The sequence below is a fragment of the Crotalus tigris genome, unplaced genomic scaffold (genome assembly GCF_016545835.1).
Source record: "Crotalus tigris isolate CLP2741 ecotype Arizona unplaced genomic scaffold, ASM1654583v1 scf7180000017716.2861928, whole genome shotgun sequence".
In the NCBI taxonomy this organism is placed as follows: Eukaryota; Metazoa; Chordata; class Lepidosauria; order Squamata; family Viperidae; genus Crotalus; species Crotalus tigris.
This window is the reverse complement of record NW_024096587.1, coordinates 519,795-534,698: the sequence shown is the minus strand read 5'-3', so window position 1 is coordinate 534,698 and position 14,904 is coordinate 519,795. Positions and strand designations below refer to the sequence as shown.

General features: G+C 39.7%; 1 protein-coding gene across 4 annotated transcripts in view; it reads left to right on the top strand.

The window, feature by feature from the left end:
* Positions 1 to 3,214: 3,214 nt before the first annotated feature.
* Positions 3,215 to 14,904, top strand: part of CLCN1 (chloride voltage-gated channel 1) — a 75,309-nt gene continuing 63,619 nt past the window's right edge. For 3 of the 4 annotated variants that reach the window (XM_039338676.1, XM_039338677.1, XM_039338680.1), the window contains exon 1: positions 8,890 to 9,216. In XM_039338676.1, coding sequence (XP_039194610.1) covers positions 9,040 to 9,216 — 177 coding nt within the window. In that variant the 5' untranslated portion in view covers positions 8,890 to 9,039. Of the gene's footprint in view, positions 3,360 to 8,889; positions 9,217 to 14,904 lie in introns of those variants that run through there. The other variant, XM_039338678.1, reaches the window with a different exon arrangement.

Genomic DNA, 14,904 nt, shown 5'->3' with positions numbered 1-14,904 from the left:
GGGTGAAGAGGTGATGGGACTGCTTATTAGATATGCAGGTGACATAAAACTGGCTGAGATTGTTCATTCTAAGAAGTCATAAATAAAAATCTGATCAAAAGAGAGAGGTCCATGTGCTCGCCTTAAAAAGTTGCACTCAGGAGCTACATTTGTGCCCATTCATGCTCTGAAGCACCTTTTTGGAATGAAATCTGAAGAGGCACAGCCTTATTAGAAACTAAATCCTATGAGGAAAGATGGAGGTAGTTGTCCGTGGTCAGCCTTAACTGTAGGAAGAATTTGGTACCACTCTTCGCACATTACTGCTTCCGGTTCTGGTCACCACAGTACATAAAACATATTGAAACCATAGAAAGAGTGCAGAGAAGAGCAACAAAGTTGATAAGGGATCTGGAGACTAAATGTTTGATGAAAAATTGAGGGAACTAGGTATATCAGGTGACATGATAGCAATCTTCCTGTACTTGAGGGAAGATGGGGGTCAACCCAGCTACAAAGCAAGTATCCCCAACCCCTGGGTTGCAAACCAGTACCAGTCTGTGGCCTGTTGGGAACTAGGGTGCAGAAGTGGCAGGCGACCATGTGAAGCTTCATTTGTACATGCAGGGGAAACCATCCCCTCCCCTTCCCTCCTGCCACTCATCCATGGAGCCAGAAAGGTTGGGGACCGCTGCTCTAAAGTACCTAAAGACAGGACAAGAAGTAACGGGTGAGGTTCATTAAAGAGAGATCCAAACTAGAACTAAGAAATTTCCTGTCAGTGAGACCAATTAATCAGTGGAAGGGCTTAGAATACAATAGAATAGAGCTGGAAGGGACCTTGGAGGTCTTCTGGTCCAGCCCCCCGCTCAAGCAGGAGAACCTATACCATCTCAGACAAGTGACTGTCCAGTCTCTTCTTAAAAATCTCCAGTGATGGAGCGCCCACAATTTCTGAAGGCAAGCTGTTCCACTGGTTAATTGTCCTCACTGTCAGGAAGTTTCTCCTTAATTCTAGGTTGCTTCTCCCTTTGATCAGTTTCCAACCATTGTTTCTTGTCGTGCCCTCTGGTGCTTTGGAGAATAATTTGACCCCTTCTTCTTTGTGGCAGCCTCTCAAATACTGGAATACTGCTATCATATCACCTCTATTTCTTCTTTTCTTTAGCTAAACTCAAGTCCTGCAGCCGTTCTTCATACGTTTTAGTCTCCAGGCCTTGGATCATCTTAGTTGCTCTTCTCTGAACTTTTCCCAAGGTCTCAACATCTTTCTTGTAGTATGGTGATCAAAACTGGTGGCAGTATTCCAGGTGTGGTCTCACTAGGGTTTTATAAAGCGATACTAATACTTTGCGTAATCTTGATTCTATGCCTCTGTTTATACACCCAGGATTGTGTTAGCTTTTTTGGCTGCTGCTGCACACTGCTGGCTCATGATCAAGTGATCGTCCACTAGGACTCCAAGGTCCCCCTCACAGTAGCTCTGGAAGTTGTGGGCGCTCCATCATTGGAAGTTTTCAAGAAGAGATTGGAGGAGCATTTATCCAGAATGGTATAGGGTCGCCTGCTTGAGGTCCCTTCCAACCATATTATTCTCTGTTCTATGATCTACCTGAAAGGATGTCATATAGCAGGACAAGATATATTCTCTTTTGATCCAGAATACAGGATACCAAATAATGGACAAGCATTAAAGCAATGTAGATTCATAAATTACAGAAAACTTCCCAAGGGCTAGGCTAGGGCAATTTAAGAGTAGAACTAATTGCCCATAAAGGTAGACCCCCTTTATTGCAGGTGTCCCCAACACTCAATATGTGGACTGGTGTGCCAGAAACCGGGCCACACAAACAAGCAAAGCCCCATCTGAGGGATGCAAGCAGTACACGAAACTGCGCCCCCTCCAGTCCACAGTAAAACCTCTCTCCATGGAACCGGTCCCTGATGCCCAAAAGGTTGGGGGCAGCTGTTTATTGGGTATAGTCTCAAGCAGAGACTAGATAGTTGTCCATCAGGGATACTTTCATTTGGATTCCCATGCTGAACAGCCATTGAATTCAATGTCTGAAATAGTCTCTTCCAACTTTATTATTCTATGATTACTCATTTATTCATCTATTATTTACTTTTTAATATATTCTCTATCATTTGTCATTAGGAATAATACACTTTGTCTTTTACTGCATGAAAACCATTTGGATGTGCATAATATCAGCCTTCATAAATATCCAAAAACCATTTGTTAACACCATCTGTTTCTGTATTCAGTAATATTTTTCTATTTTTCTCTGGATCTCTTTTTCTACAAAACGTGCTTTTACCTCTCTCATTTACTTATTCCCATCTGCCATCTTTTATACTAATTTTCTACCTTGCAGATTAGACATTTCCTCAGTAATTTCTTTAAATTTCTTCTTCCCTGTGGATATTCCAGATTCCTGATTTTTTTCTCAAACTTTTTTCTCATTGACATCCCTTCCAGTCCTTGTAGTGTCTTCCACAACTAATTTAAAGAAGTATTTTCCTTTACAGACTTCATTATTGATAATATATCCCACGCCTTTGTGCCTTATTTATAAAACACTAGCTCGCCTTATCAAACAATAAAATTAAAGCATTGTTTTTCTTATTCTTCCTATTTCTCACCCAAATAAAAACTTTTTAAAACTTCTGGCCTGGTTATCGCCTCATTCTCCCTCTATCACACCTGGATATTATCTTGTGTTTAGTTTTCCACTTGACCATCATCAAGTGATCCCACAATACACCAATTGTCACTGGCTCTGGAAAAATTTGTGTGTAAACATCAAGAGTTATATGAATGCTGGCTTTGCCCAAAATGTCAGGGTTATGGAGAATAGAGTAGCAACTTCTGAAGTAAGCTAAGTGTGCTTTTAAGAGTTTCTGGCCTGTCACATCTGAAGGACACTAGCTTGGACAAGGCTGCTTTGGATAGCTCTTGGCTGGGAAATCAGAACTTTCATTGTTCCAATATCTAGACTAGAACAGAAAACCTTTGCTAAGAGGTGCAGGGGTGGGGTGGAGTACACAAGAATTAATCCTTCCTCCAGTGACAGATAGTTCTATGATATAAGGTGATAAATCTCCCATTTGGCACTAGATACGAGACCAGCACTGACACTCAAGGTCAATAGATGTATTTTCCCGTCCCCTCTGAACCTGGGATTGCAAAGGTAATCTCAGGGTGTTCACATAATGGTGAAGCACATGGGGATGGGGGTGGAGGTGAGAAGCAACAACTATATTAGGTCAGCAGGGCCATTGTCATCTGGGGAAACAGGTAGAAGAAGGGAGAGCAGAACTGAAGGAATCAATACATTAGGTGAAATATGAGTGACAGCAGGACATTTCCATGTCAGGTGAGCTTCAACATCCCTTCCATTATCTTTCTTCTCAAAGTTTCCCCCATTCTGAATATGAATATATATATATATATATATATATATATATATATATATATATATATATATATATATATATTCCTGAATACCATTAGTTTGATATAAACTCCATTCCCTAGCTTAAGAGAAGTTGCCAAGTATCCTATGTTCTATAACTAGAGGAGCTTGGTTTACTCAGCTTTTGAGATTATGTGGAAGTCTTTTAACAATTTATTTGCCAAAAATGTATAGTGCCCCATATAAGATACAAAGCTTAAGTTTAGTGTTATATAATTCTAGAAAAATGTAAAAAGGAGAACATTTGTAGCATTTCTCTCTGAATGAGAGATTTTGACTATTCCTGTTCTGTGCTTAAAAGGGTATCCAGAAGCTACACTGATGAGTTTTAAATGTGTCTGAAAATGAGACATATTTACACTGGAAACTAAAACCTGAGAGGACGGAGGCTCAAAATTCAACAAACAGGATGCAGAATGCAATGTAATGGTGAATGTAACTCATAACCATGGGAATTACTTTCTTTTACAGGCAGCTAATCATTGTTTAATTTCTATAATTATTATAAATATCCTTTGGAAAGAAGAATGGGACAATTATAATTATAGTACAGAATATGTGTCTCCATTATGCTGTTAATATCTGATCTCTTACATGATTTTAAAAATCTTTTTAATAATGACTCTTTTTGTTGATATGTTTATTGTTTCATATCCTTCCTTCCTTCCTTCCTTCCTTCCTTCCTTCCTTCCTTCCTTCCTGTGTGCCATCCAGAGTCATTTTTGTGAGATAGCTATCCACGTAAATTTGATAGGTAAATAAATCCCTTATTATAAAAGAAATACAAACATTGGGAGCTAAATACTTTAATTCTGTGTTGTGTCATATTCTGTATAGATGGATGGTGGTGTTTCATAATTGTCTGCTTTCATTTATTTGAAATTTTGTGTATCTTAATGCTGGTTATTTACAATTCTGTATTACAGAGCACAATGAGAAAGCACTTTTCAGTTAGCTGTGTGAAATGAGGTATTCCCATACACTCCAATTAATGCTTGTTAAATCATTTGCATTACCAGCCAGGAACATTTTAAGTATTAAGTATTTTAATCTACAAATACAAGTTTAATTCAGTTATATGGATGTATTAATTCCAAGAAGTAGTCTTAGGAATAGATGGGATGAACTGAGTTGATGCAGGAAATTAAGTGAGCTAGTATTTACTGCACGCACAGGGCAGTAACAAGACAGCCCTATGTTAATTGGAGAATAGCTATTATCATCCAGAATGGAAAGAAGGAACGAATTAAGCTCAGTGCATCATTATTTGGAAACTGTACTGTCTATAGATAGAGTTACAGGAGTATCTTGGTACTCAATTTCTATGAAACTCATCAAATTTGTTACTCAACACATTTTGATATGAAAATTTTGTCCTGATATTCATTGTTTGTTTGGTACTAAATGCACAAGCTAGAAATCAGTGTCGGCTGCCTTGTGGCTCACTACATTAATCCTTATGGGAAAAATGTATTTGGTACTCATCATTTTTGATACTCATCATACATCCTAGGACAGTGATGGCAAACCTTTTAGAGACCAAGTGCTCAAACTGCAACCCAAAACCTACTTATTTATCGCCGGAGTGCCAGGTGGGCGTGGCCCACTGGATGGGCATGGCTGTGGTGGTCATGGCAGATTGAGTGGGTGTGGCCAAGGTGGCCGTGATCACCTCAATGTTGTTCGTGGGGAGGGACACCTGTGGGGGCCGGGCAGGGTTGGGGGAGATGCAGGGGGTCTCTGGCAGGTGGGCAGTGGGCAGGAGGCTCGTCCTGCGGGGTGAGGCAAGGTAAGACAAGGCAGGGCAGGGGTGCCATTGTCACAGGGCAAGGTGAGGCAGGGGCCGGGATGGCTGCTGCCTGACACCATCAGCCCCTGCATACAGAGGCCAGCGAGCAAATGGATGCTGGAGTGCATCCAGCCATGTGGGATCTCGGCAAGTTAGTGGGCGGCTGGTTGAAGAGGGACAGTTGCCATCTCCAGGGCATGGTGAGCGTGCCCACAGAGAGGGCTCTGAGTGCCGCCTCTGGCACGTGTGCCATAGGTTCGCCACCACTGTCCTAGGACCAATTAACGATGAATACCAACGTACCACTGTAGGTACAAAGGAGAAAAAAGTAATTCTTTCAAAGGTAAAGTATACCTTCCTATTGGGCTAAACTCTTGGTGAGTACAGCCATTTTATTTCTTGGCAATAATAAACATAGAAATGCTGGCTCCCAGGATTTTTTTGGGGGGGGGAGCAAGGGACAATGTCCTACTTTAATTTGTAATCTAGGGATTTTCTAGTGATGTCCCATCCCAATAGTAATGAAGTTCAACCCTTAGACATTCTTCTATGCCCTACTTTTTATATTTGAACCAGCGACAACATTTTTTGAAAGTCATGGAAAAATCTGTGAAGCATAGGGATATTGGAATGCACATTTAGTGGCTCATCTCTTTTAATGAAATAATACAGAACTGCCCACATCTGTATCCAAAAAATGCATCTGAATGTGGATGTTTTCTTTCACATTAATGTTATGTGAAAACTGACTGATGTTCTTGTTCAGATTCATTCTTGTCCACATTTTGCTCTGACTTTATATCATTTAATGGGATTATAGTTGAATTAGAATGATACTGATGCTATACAGGTAGTCCTTGACTGGCTACCATTTGTTTAGTGTCTGTTTGCAGTTACAACAGAAAAAAGTGACTTATGACCATGTTTCACACTTACGACCGCTGCAGCATCCCCATGATCACTTGATCAAAATTCAGACTCTCGGCATTCGGCATGTATTTATGACGGTTGCAGTGTCCCCTGGACATGGGTGCACCTTGGCAGCCTTCTGACAAGCAAAGTCAATGAGGAAGCCAGATTTACTTAATAACCGTGTTATTGATTTAATTACTGCACTGATTTACTTAACAATTGTGGCAAGAAAGGTCATAAAAGGGGGCAAAACTCACTTAACAACTTTCTCGCTCAGCAATAGAAATTTTGGATTCCATTGTAGTCGTGAGCTGAAGGCTACCTATACTACATCCTGGTGCAGAGGCAAAACGCTGGGAACTGTGTCCATCTTGTTTGGCCAGTGGGACACTTGACAATTCACATAAATACACATGGAAAGTCAAGATGGCAAGAAGACTTAAGTTGCCCCCAGAGATGTCATTTCATAGTTATATCTGATTATATTATGCTAGCCAAGTATATTGATTAAATAATCTCTGAATTGGCTAGGACCATATAATGAAGATACCCTTTCAAGTGAAGGAAAAAGAATGCCGAAGCAGCAAAAAGTCAGAAAAACAATGGGTGCAAAGATTTGTGAAAAGATGGCTAATTTTCTTAATTTCAGCAACGTTGATGCAACGTTTCTTAAAATATATTGGACAGCCATTTGTCTGAAATAGTATAGGGTTTCCTGCCTGAGCAGGAGGTTGGATTAGATGACCTCTAAGGTCCCTTCCAACTTTATTATTATTATTATTATTATTATTATTATTATTATTATTATTATTATTATTATTATTATTATTATTCATCGCATAGTCAGCCAGATGTTCAGACTGGATTTGGCATTTTGTCTACCTATTGAGTCCTTACCAAGGACCTGGGATAGGCAGATGTGAATGTTTGATGGTATTACAGATATCGTCGCAGGATGGAAGCAGTTCCTAGTAAGGCCGCCTTTTGCAATTGACTAATGACGAATTTGTCAATGCCAATGGTGTTCAAGTGGTGCTCCAGTTGTTTTGGGATTGCACCCAAGGCGATGATGATGATGATGATGATTGATGATGATGATGGAAGGAGGAGTAGGGAGATTGTTGTTCTTGGCTATGAGTACATGAACTGAATTAAGCATGCAGAAGGCCCAGTATGGTGTCTTCAAGATTCACAAATGGAGAAGTGATGCTCTTGTTTTGTTCGTTTCAGACCTCTAAGATTCAAGAACATTCTTGTTCAGAATACAAAATTATTCTCTATCTGTATTTAAAACTATCTAAAATACTGGCGAAATAATATCTTCTGGCAGATGTGGAAGGACAGGCATTTTTCTTATTTTGAATTCAGACAGCTGGCGGTAGGAGAAGAAAGTGATACATTGTGGTTGTCTATTTCCTCTTGTTTTTATAATTGCAGGCTCCTAGGACCTCAGGAGTAGGCAGCATACAAATGATTGTATAAATAAAATAGGATTAAAATGCAGTTGATTCAGGACAAGCAAAAGAAACTATATAACACATACTGAACTAACAAAATCCACTGCTGCAAAGAAAGATAATAGTTGCTACATTAAGTTTTTTTTTTTAAAGAAGTGTTAGATAAATGAATGAAAGATAGATGTCTATATTGGCAACAATTAAACAGAACCTTCATGGGCAGAAGGTACTGTACCCCTGTGAAGTAAATTGCAGAATAAATAAATCAATATAGGCCATTTGCATTCATATCTTGCTTTCAGCTTCTCAGAGACAATTTCATGATCACTGCAGAAAACAGAAAGTTCATTTAAATGGAATATTCATTTTGTTCAAGAACATGTCTGCCTCTCTGATGTGTGTGATTTGCTGTGAAGATCTATAGTGCCTTCTGAATGCCTTGAAGGAGTTTGGTTTGAGAAGACAATAGGAGGAGGGGAAGGATCTGGAACTAAAGCTGGAAAAATGAAGTATTCATTTTATACATAGGCTTAGTTGTAGAAGAGTTGGGTGGCTAGAGATGTGTGCCTAAATTTTTACAGAAAAGATGCTTTTTTGAAGAAGGTATCTGGAGCAAGAATTTGAGAGGAGTCAGAAGACGCCTCCACATGAAAGAATAGAATTGTTTTTAAAAATTCTTAAAAAAGCATCAGTGGCTGTCTGGGATTTATTGGGATGTGAGGGGAAAGAATGCTACATGGGCTTTGGAAATAATTGCTGTGAGCTTCAGCTGCCAGTATTACAGCTGGAGCAAACAACCCAGGGCAGGGATTTAAAGAGAATATGCTTAAATTTGGAGTATTTAAAAGTAGGGAGTGCTTTAGGTGGCAGAGTTTGTGATATATGTGGAGAGGGGATAATTCCTGTTGTCTTGCATTGTGTTATTACTTAGGTTTCAATAGTCTCTGCCTTCAGACAAGACTGCTGATGTAGAGAATTGCCAAGCAAGCCATTAGTCAGTTCCAAATATGCTACGTAGGCTTGCGTGCATCAAGAGCGGAAAGCCCTCTGACTTGACTATAAAGCTCGACACATTTGAGTTCCACTGTGCTGACTCCTTCCCTGACTGTTGCCTTCTCCTCCCTCCCCCCACCCATTCCTTCAGGGTTCCCTCCTGTCACACCTGATATTCAATCCTGACCAAGTTAATGCCTCTTACTTTGGAGGGGTCATGTGACAGAAGAAGGCTGCTATAAATATAATTAAACCTTGCAATCACTGCCCCAGACTCCTTTGGGGACAGGAAGAAAAGAAAGTGAGAAAGACGTAAGAAATAGGGAAGGAGAGGAGGGCCAAGGGGGGAGGCATGCCTTGGGCTGATCAGCTAGGGGGGCTTGGAGTTTCTTCTGCAGTGTCCTTGGTCCACCTCAGCAAAAGCTGAGCTATGGAGCATTCAGAGCTCAAGAAGGTTAACACCCAGAAGGATACCACGCTGTGGGGTGGTGCCCCCCAGTATGACTACATCCATTATGACAATTGCACCAGTTATGGGATCCCATCTGAGGATGGTGGGACTGGAGATGATACGCACTACCAGGAGAAGGCCCTCAACCATATCCAGGTAGAGTGGAATATGGGGAGTATGGAAGGTATTCTGGATCAGATTGCTTAATTCCATATCAGCGAAGAGGTCAAAGTAAGGCATTAAGATATATCAATATTTTAATGACTTCTATCATGACACCCTAAGTGATCAAACTGGTGCCAGGAGGATAATATAGAAAGAAACTTCAATATCTAATTCAGACTATGTTAGTTCACACTTATCTGGTATGACTAGCATTAAAAAAGTATTTAGGATGATGCATATCCTGTGTTGAACTCTGAATAAATGTTCTATAATCTTGATAATACCAGTGTATTATGCTCTGGGAAATGCTTTAATGTGCATTGTGGTTGAAATATCCTCCCCGGAGGTTTTAAGAATTAGAGAGCAAAGAGAATGATTCTTTTCTCCCTGTCATACAGAAAGTCAGAGGCCTCTGTGTAGTGCAGAGGGAAAAGGCAGGATTTTAATGCCTTTAAAGAAGTTCTATATGACACATAATGTTATCATATTTCAGATATATTCTAGAAGCTGCATGGATGTGTATATTTTATACCTGAAGATTTTGTTTCATTTGTTATATCTTTCTGTCTATTTGTCGTTGCATGCAGAGTATTGTTTCAGTCTTACAGTAGCCTTTCCAATGCTGATAGTCCTTGACTTATGACTACAACAGAATTTCTGTTGTTAAGTGGAGTCATCCCCAATTTTATGACAATTTTTGCCATGGTTGTTAAATGAATCACTTGTCATTGTTAATAACATGGTTGATAAGCGAATCTGGCTTCCACCCTTGATGTTACTTGTTGGAGGCCAGCTGGGAAAATCGCAAATGGCGATTATATGACCCCATGACACTGCAACCTTCGTAAATATGTGGCAATTGTCAAGCGCCCAAATTTTGAACATATGACTGTGGGGTTGCTGTGATAGTTGTAAGTGTGAGTATCCATTGCAAGTCACTTTTTCTAGTGCTGTTTTAACTTCAAATGTTGGCTAAATTAATGGATGTAAGTCAAGGACTACCTGTACTCTTGAAAAGCTTTGGACAAGTCCCCAAAGAGTGTAGTTGGCCAAAGCAATCAGAATTGATGAGAGCAGATCTGATATAGCTGGAAGAGTCTAAAACAGACTGGCTGAAAGCAGCCATCCAGAAAGCAAGAGAAGACTTGAGCTTTGTTTCAGATTTTCAAAATCAACACACTGTCCCTTGCAATGCCATGATCCATACTGAAAGCTTGATTTTTGTAATGATTTTCATGGAGGCCAGATGTTAAAAAGGGACTGCAACGCTGGTAAAAACTTGATCAGGGATGTAATGTTTTAGACTTCTGGCCTTGAGTATATTTGGGCAAGAATCCTTCTGTGGTTAAGTCTCTTGTTCTGAGTATATTGTGAGAATTAGTGTATTGTGCAAAAAGGACAGGTATGATTACGGATTAAAATAACTTTTGTAAATATTTATTTGTATTTATACATCAGGGCCAATATGTGCATAATCTGGGGAATCATTAATGTTCAACACATACATTTCTTTGACTATATGTCTTGGACTGCTTGCAAGGACAGGGACATAAAATGATATTGAGAAATCCTGACAATGGACAGTTATTAGTGAAATGTTTCCCTTTTCACTGGCCTCAGCCATCTTCCTAGGGTTTTCCTGTGTGGGTGTGTATTCATTTTTGACACTCCATAAATAATGCAAATTAAGCCATGAACCCTACGGACTGGAAACAGGGCTTTCACTGCATAGTTGATATTAACAAGTTTACATTTTCTCACCTGGTTCAAAGGGATCAATTCCTCCTCTTGACTGGTTGATATAAAGCACTATGTTGATACTCAAGTCTTTTCTATCTTCCTCAGAACCATGACAGAAGAACCCATGGTCCCTTGGGCTCATGTGAATATTTACACTGATTTGCCTCTTTGTAATGTCTGGCATAGTTGATTTATATAGTCATCTATTTCACAGATTGGGCAATTGAAACAAAACAAACAATAGAGCCTTAAAAATATTAAAAACCATTAAAGTCATGAATGGGAGAGTCTCACATACAACATTGCCATACGTTTAGTCTAACTTGCATGTGGTTTTATGACACAATCCCCACAATCCTATGAGCAAACCTGGCCAATGGACTGCTGCTGAGGAAGTAGCAACTTTAGCTGTAATGGGGGAGATCCAAGCAACCAGAGAAAGCACAAATATCAAACTAGGTTAGTTTTAGGATGGATATTCATACAATTTAATTCCATATTTTTCAGAGAGAAAGAGTTTAAAATGAAGTTGCTGGTTCCTATTGTACATGAACATCTAAAATGGTCAATGCTCTGCTTACCTCAAGTGCTCCAACTACTAAAACTGAAGATGCAAGGTCCAGAGTGAGGGAGAAGTGAAGCTAAAAGAGCTGAAATATGGTGAGGAGAACAGTAGGAGCAACAGGGTAGAAGCCAGTGTGACATTAGTCATCCACTTTGCTTTTAGTTTTGATGTCAGATTTCTGGATATAAGAAACTTGCTTATTTGAATTTTGAGATTAAAGTCACAGAACACTACTTATTGCTAGGGTAAAACTAAGCAACACAAGAGTGATGGTTTGACAAAATATGGGGGGAACCCAGGAAAGAAATACTCAGTGTAACTCATGACTAAGACTAAGATTCCACTGGAAGCTTTGCAAGAAGTGAGAAGCTTAGGTTTAGGATAGAAAACAAAACTGCTGATGAGCTGACCACATAGGACTGATTAGGGGTGGGTACACAGGGCCTATGACCCCTTCTCCCCTTCTTTCTCTTCCCTTCCATAGCTTTCTTAACTCTTCTTTTTTTTAAAAAAAAAATCAAAACAATACAATAGGTACATACAACCAACACAGACTTGCTCTTTGCCTAAGTGAACTGGTCCAAATGTATTTGTGAGTGAGAACACCAAATCTTGTTTCAGATGGACTTAAGATATGTGAATGGCTAACAGTATCAGTGACAAGCTTATCAGGGAACAGGGCACAACCTCTGGCTAAAGCAGTGGTTCTCAACCTTTTTAATGCCGTGACCCCCAACTGGTCGTAAGTCGAGGACTACTCAACCGGTCGTTAAGTCAAGGACTACTCAACTGGTGCAGCACTGTTTGCAGAATGGGACTTTTGGCGGGCTCAGCAGGGCAGAGACAGCCTGGACAATTCCTATTGGCTTTTGAAAGCTAATAGAATTAGACTCTATTCAAGAGAGTCTATTCTATTGGCTTTCAAAAGCCAATAGAATAAAAGGGAGTAGCACAGCTAAGGAAAAGGGGAAAAAAATGGCAGACTGCGTTGTTTGGCGACCCATGTGAAATGGTCGTTCGACCCCAAATGGGGTCCCGACCCACAGGTTGAGAACCACTGGGCTAAAGGTTCTATGTTCAGCTCTTCTTATTTTTCTGCCCTAGGTTATGATTCATATTGAATTCATTATTGTAAGATGGTGGGGAGGCTTGAGTGCTTGATGTGCGCGTGCATGTGTTTAAAACATGTGGAGAGATGTTTCAAAGAGAGCCTCCATTTTCAAAAGGAGTGTATCTTGATGCCAGTTCATGCAGGACAAATAATGTGAGAGAGGTATGACCTTTATGCGCTGTTTTTTAACCTGGCCAAAGCACTAAGGTCTTGCATGCAACCATCTGCATTTAATCATCTCAGCGTGCTTTGGCTCAGATATCTTCCTTACCCCCTTATCCTACAACCTCTTCCTTCCCTTTCCATTTTGTCATGTTTTTATTCCTTCAATTTGGTTTTTTTTTTAATTTCCTCCAAGTATGATTTGAAACAGATTTGGGTGAATCATGTATTGGTGAGCTAACTAAAAGGAATCACTTCTTTGAAATGATATAGGATGTGGTGCGCATTAATTTAATAAACGTAGAATTGGATTAAAAAATGATGTGATTTATTAGGATTCTCCAGTTTTTAACTCTCTTGCAGAATATTGCCCTATTTAAAACAAACTCTGAATTGCAACATGGACTCAATCCCCAAATATTTTAAGGGTCCAGCAAGGCTCCTGCTTGTAAGATCATCATTAATTGTAGCCGAGACTAGACTCATGGGCTTTCTTCTGATATAGCTCTCTTTTGTAGTTCTGTTTCCATAATGAAGGATGAAGGCTTGCTTTTGTCATGTTTTTAATTTATTTTGCTCAACAGTGTGGCTTCTCCCTAGTGGATGTTTACACCCTTCAGATATCTGAAGCGGTATCAAATTGCTTCTTAGTCATCATTTAGCCAGCTTCTTTAATCTTCTTTTTCATGTCGGGCTCCCCAGCTGCTCTCCAGCAATTTTTTCAGGGCTTGTTTGGGCCTATGCCTGCCTCTTGGCATAGCAACATACTGGAAAAGTCCCCTTGCAAGTTTGTTGGCATTAAAGCCTGCTTGGAGGGGAAAGAGCTACCCTGATGATGACTTTCTGTGTCCTCTACTTTGGGGGCTGAATTAAGAGGTTTGGGAGGAGGAAGTAGAAGGAATATTTGAATTTTGTGAGATTCACTGTATATGTCAATATGCAATCATAAACAAATATAACAGATGTTCCAAAAAGCTATTTAACCCCATATGGTTTAAATGGATAACATTAACATTGACCACAAAGGAAGTGTATTTAAGAAATTTAGTGACCCAGCTAGGGAGAAAGAGTTGTTGTGGTTTCAAGGGGAAACTGTATTTTATTCCAGATCTGGGAGCAGATTATTCAATTCTCAATGCTTCTCTTGTGTTGGGCTTATGGAATAAAATAGATACTAACCATCCAGATTTTAACACTCTTCCTTCCAGTACAGGTAGTCTTCTTGACTTATGACCATTCATTTAATGATTACTCAAAATTACAACTAGGCTGAAAAAAGTGACTTCAGACTTTTCCTCATACTTATAGCTAGTGCAGCATCGCTGTCGTCACGTGATCAAAAGTTGGGTGCTTCGCAAGAACATGTATTTGTGATGGTTGCAACATCCTGGGGTCACACGATCACTATCTGCAACTTTCATGGACAAGCAAAATGAATGGGGGAAGCCAAATGTACTTAACAACCATGTAATTTGTTTAATGACCACAGAAATTTGTTTAATGACTGTGACAAAAAAAGATTGTAAAATTGGATGTGACTCACTTAACAACCACATAGTGACAGAATTTCTGATCTCAATTGTCGTTTTAAGTTAAGTACTATCTATATTAGTGTTGAGAACCTCCAAGATGCTAATTTGGAGGATGGGCAGGAGATTTCTGTGTCATTTTTAAAATACCTTGAAATGGCTCAGAGGCATGTGTTAGTGAGATAGGTGGCATAGAAATTTAATAAAAAAAATAAATTCACATCCATTCATCTCATATGGGAGATTACACTCTTTTGGATTTTCTCATCTGATTCAGACAGTGGGCTGAACATTCTAACAATGTTCCATCAATTTCCTTGTCATATTCAGACCAATTTCTGCTGAGGTTCATGCTGATGATGATCATCCTTCTGCACTGATTGGATCTTAAGAAAATTTATTCACTTTCTCACTGGCAGGTTTTGGAGGTTGTCTTCATTTCTGGTGCAATATTGTTTAGAAGATAGGCATTAAGACCCTAATCTAATGTATTGTCTCCCACTGAGTTCAGGCCAGTTGGCTCTCTGTTCTCTGTGCTATGGAGCAGATCAGGAACTAGTTTGCTTGAAGAC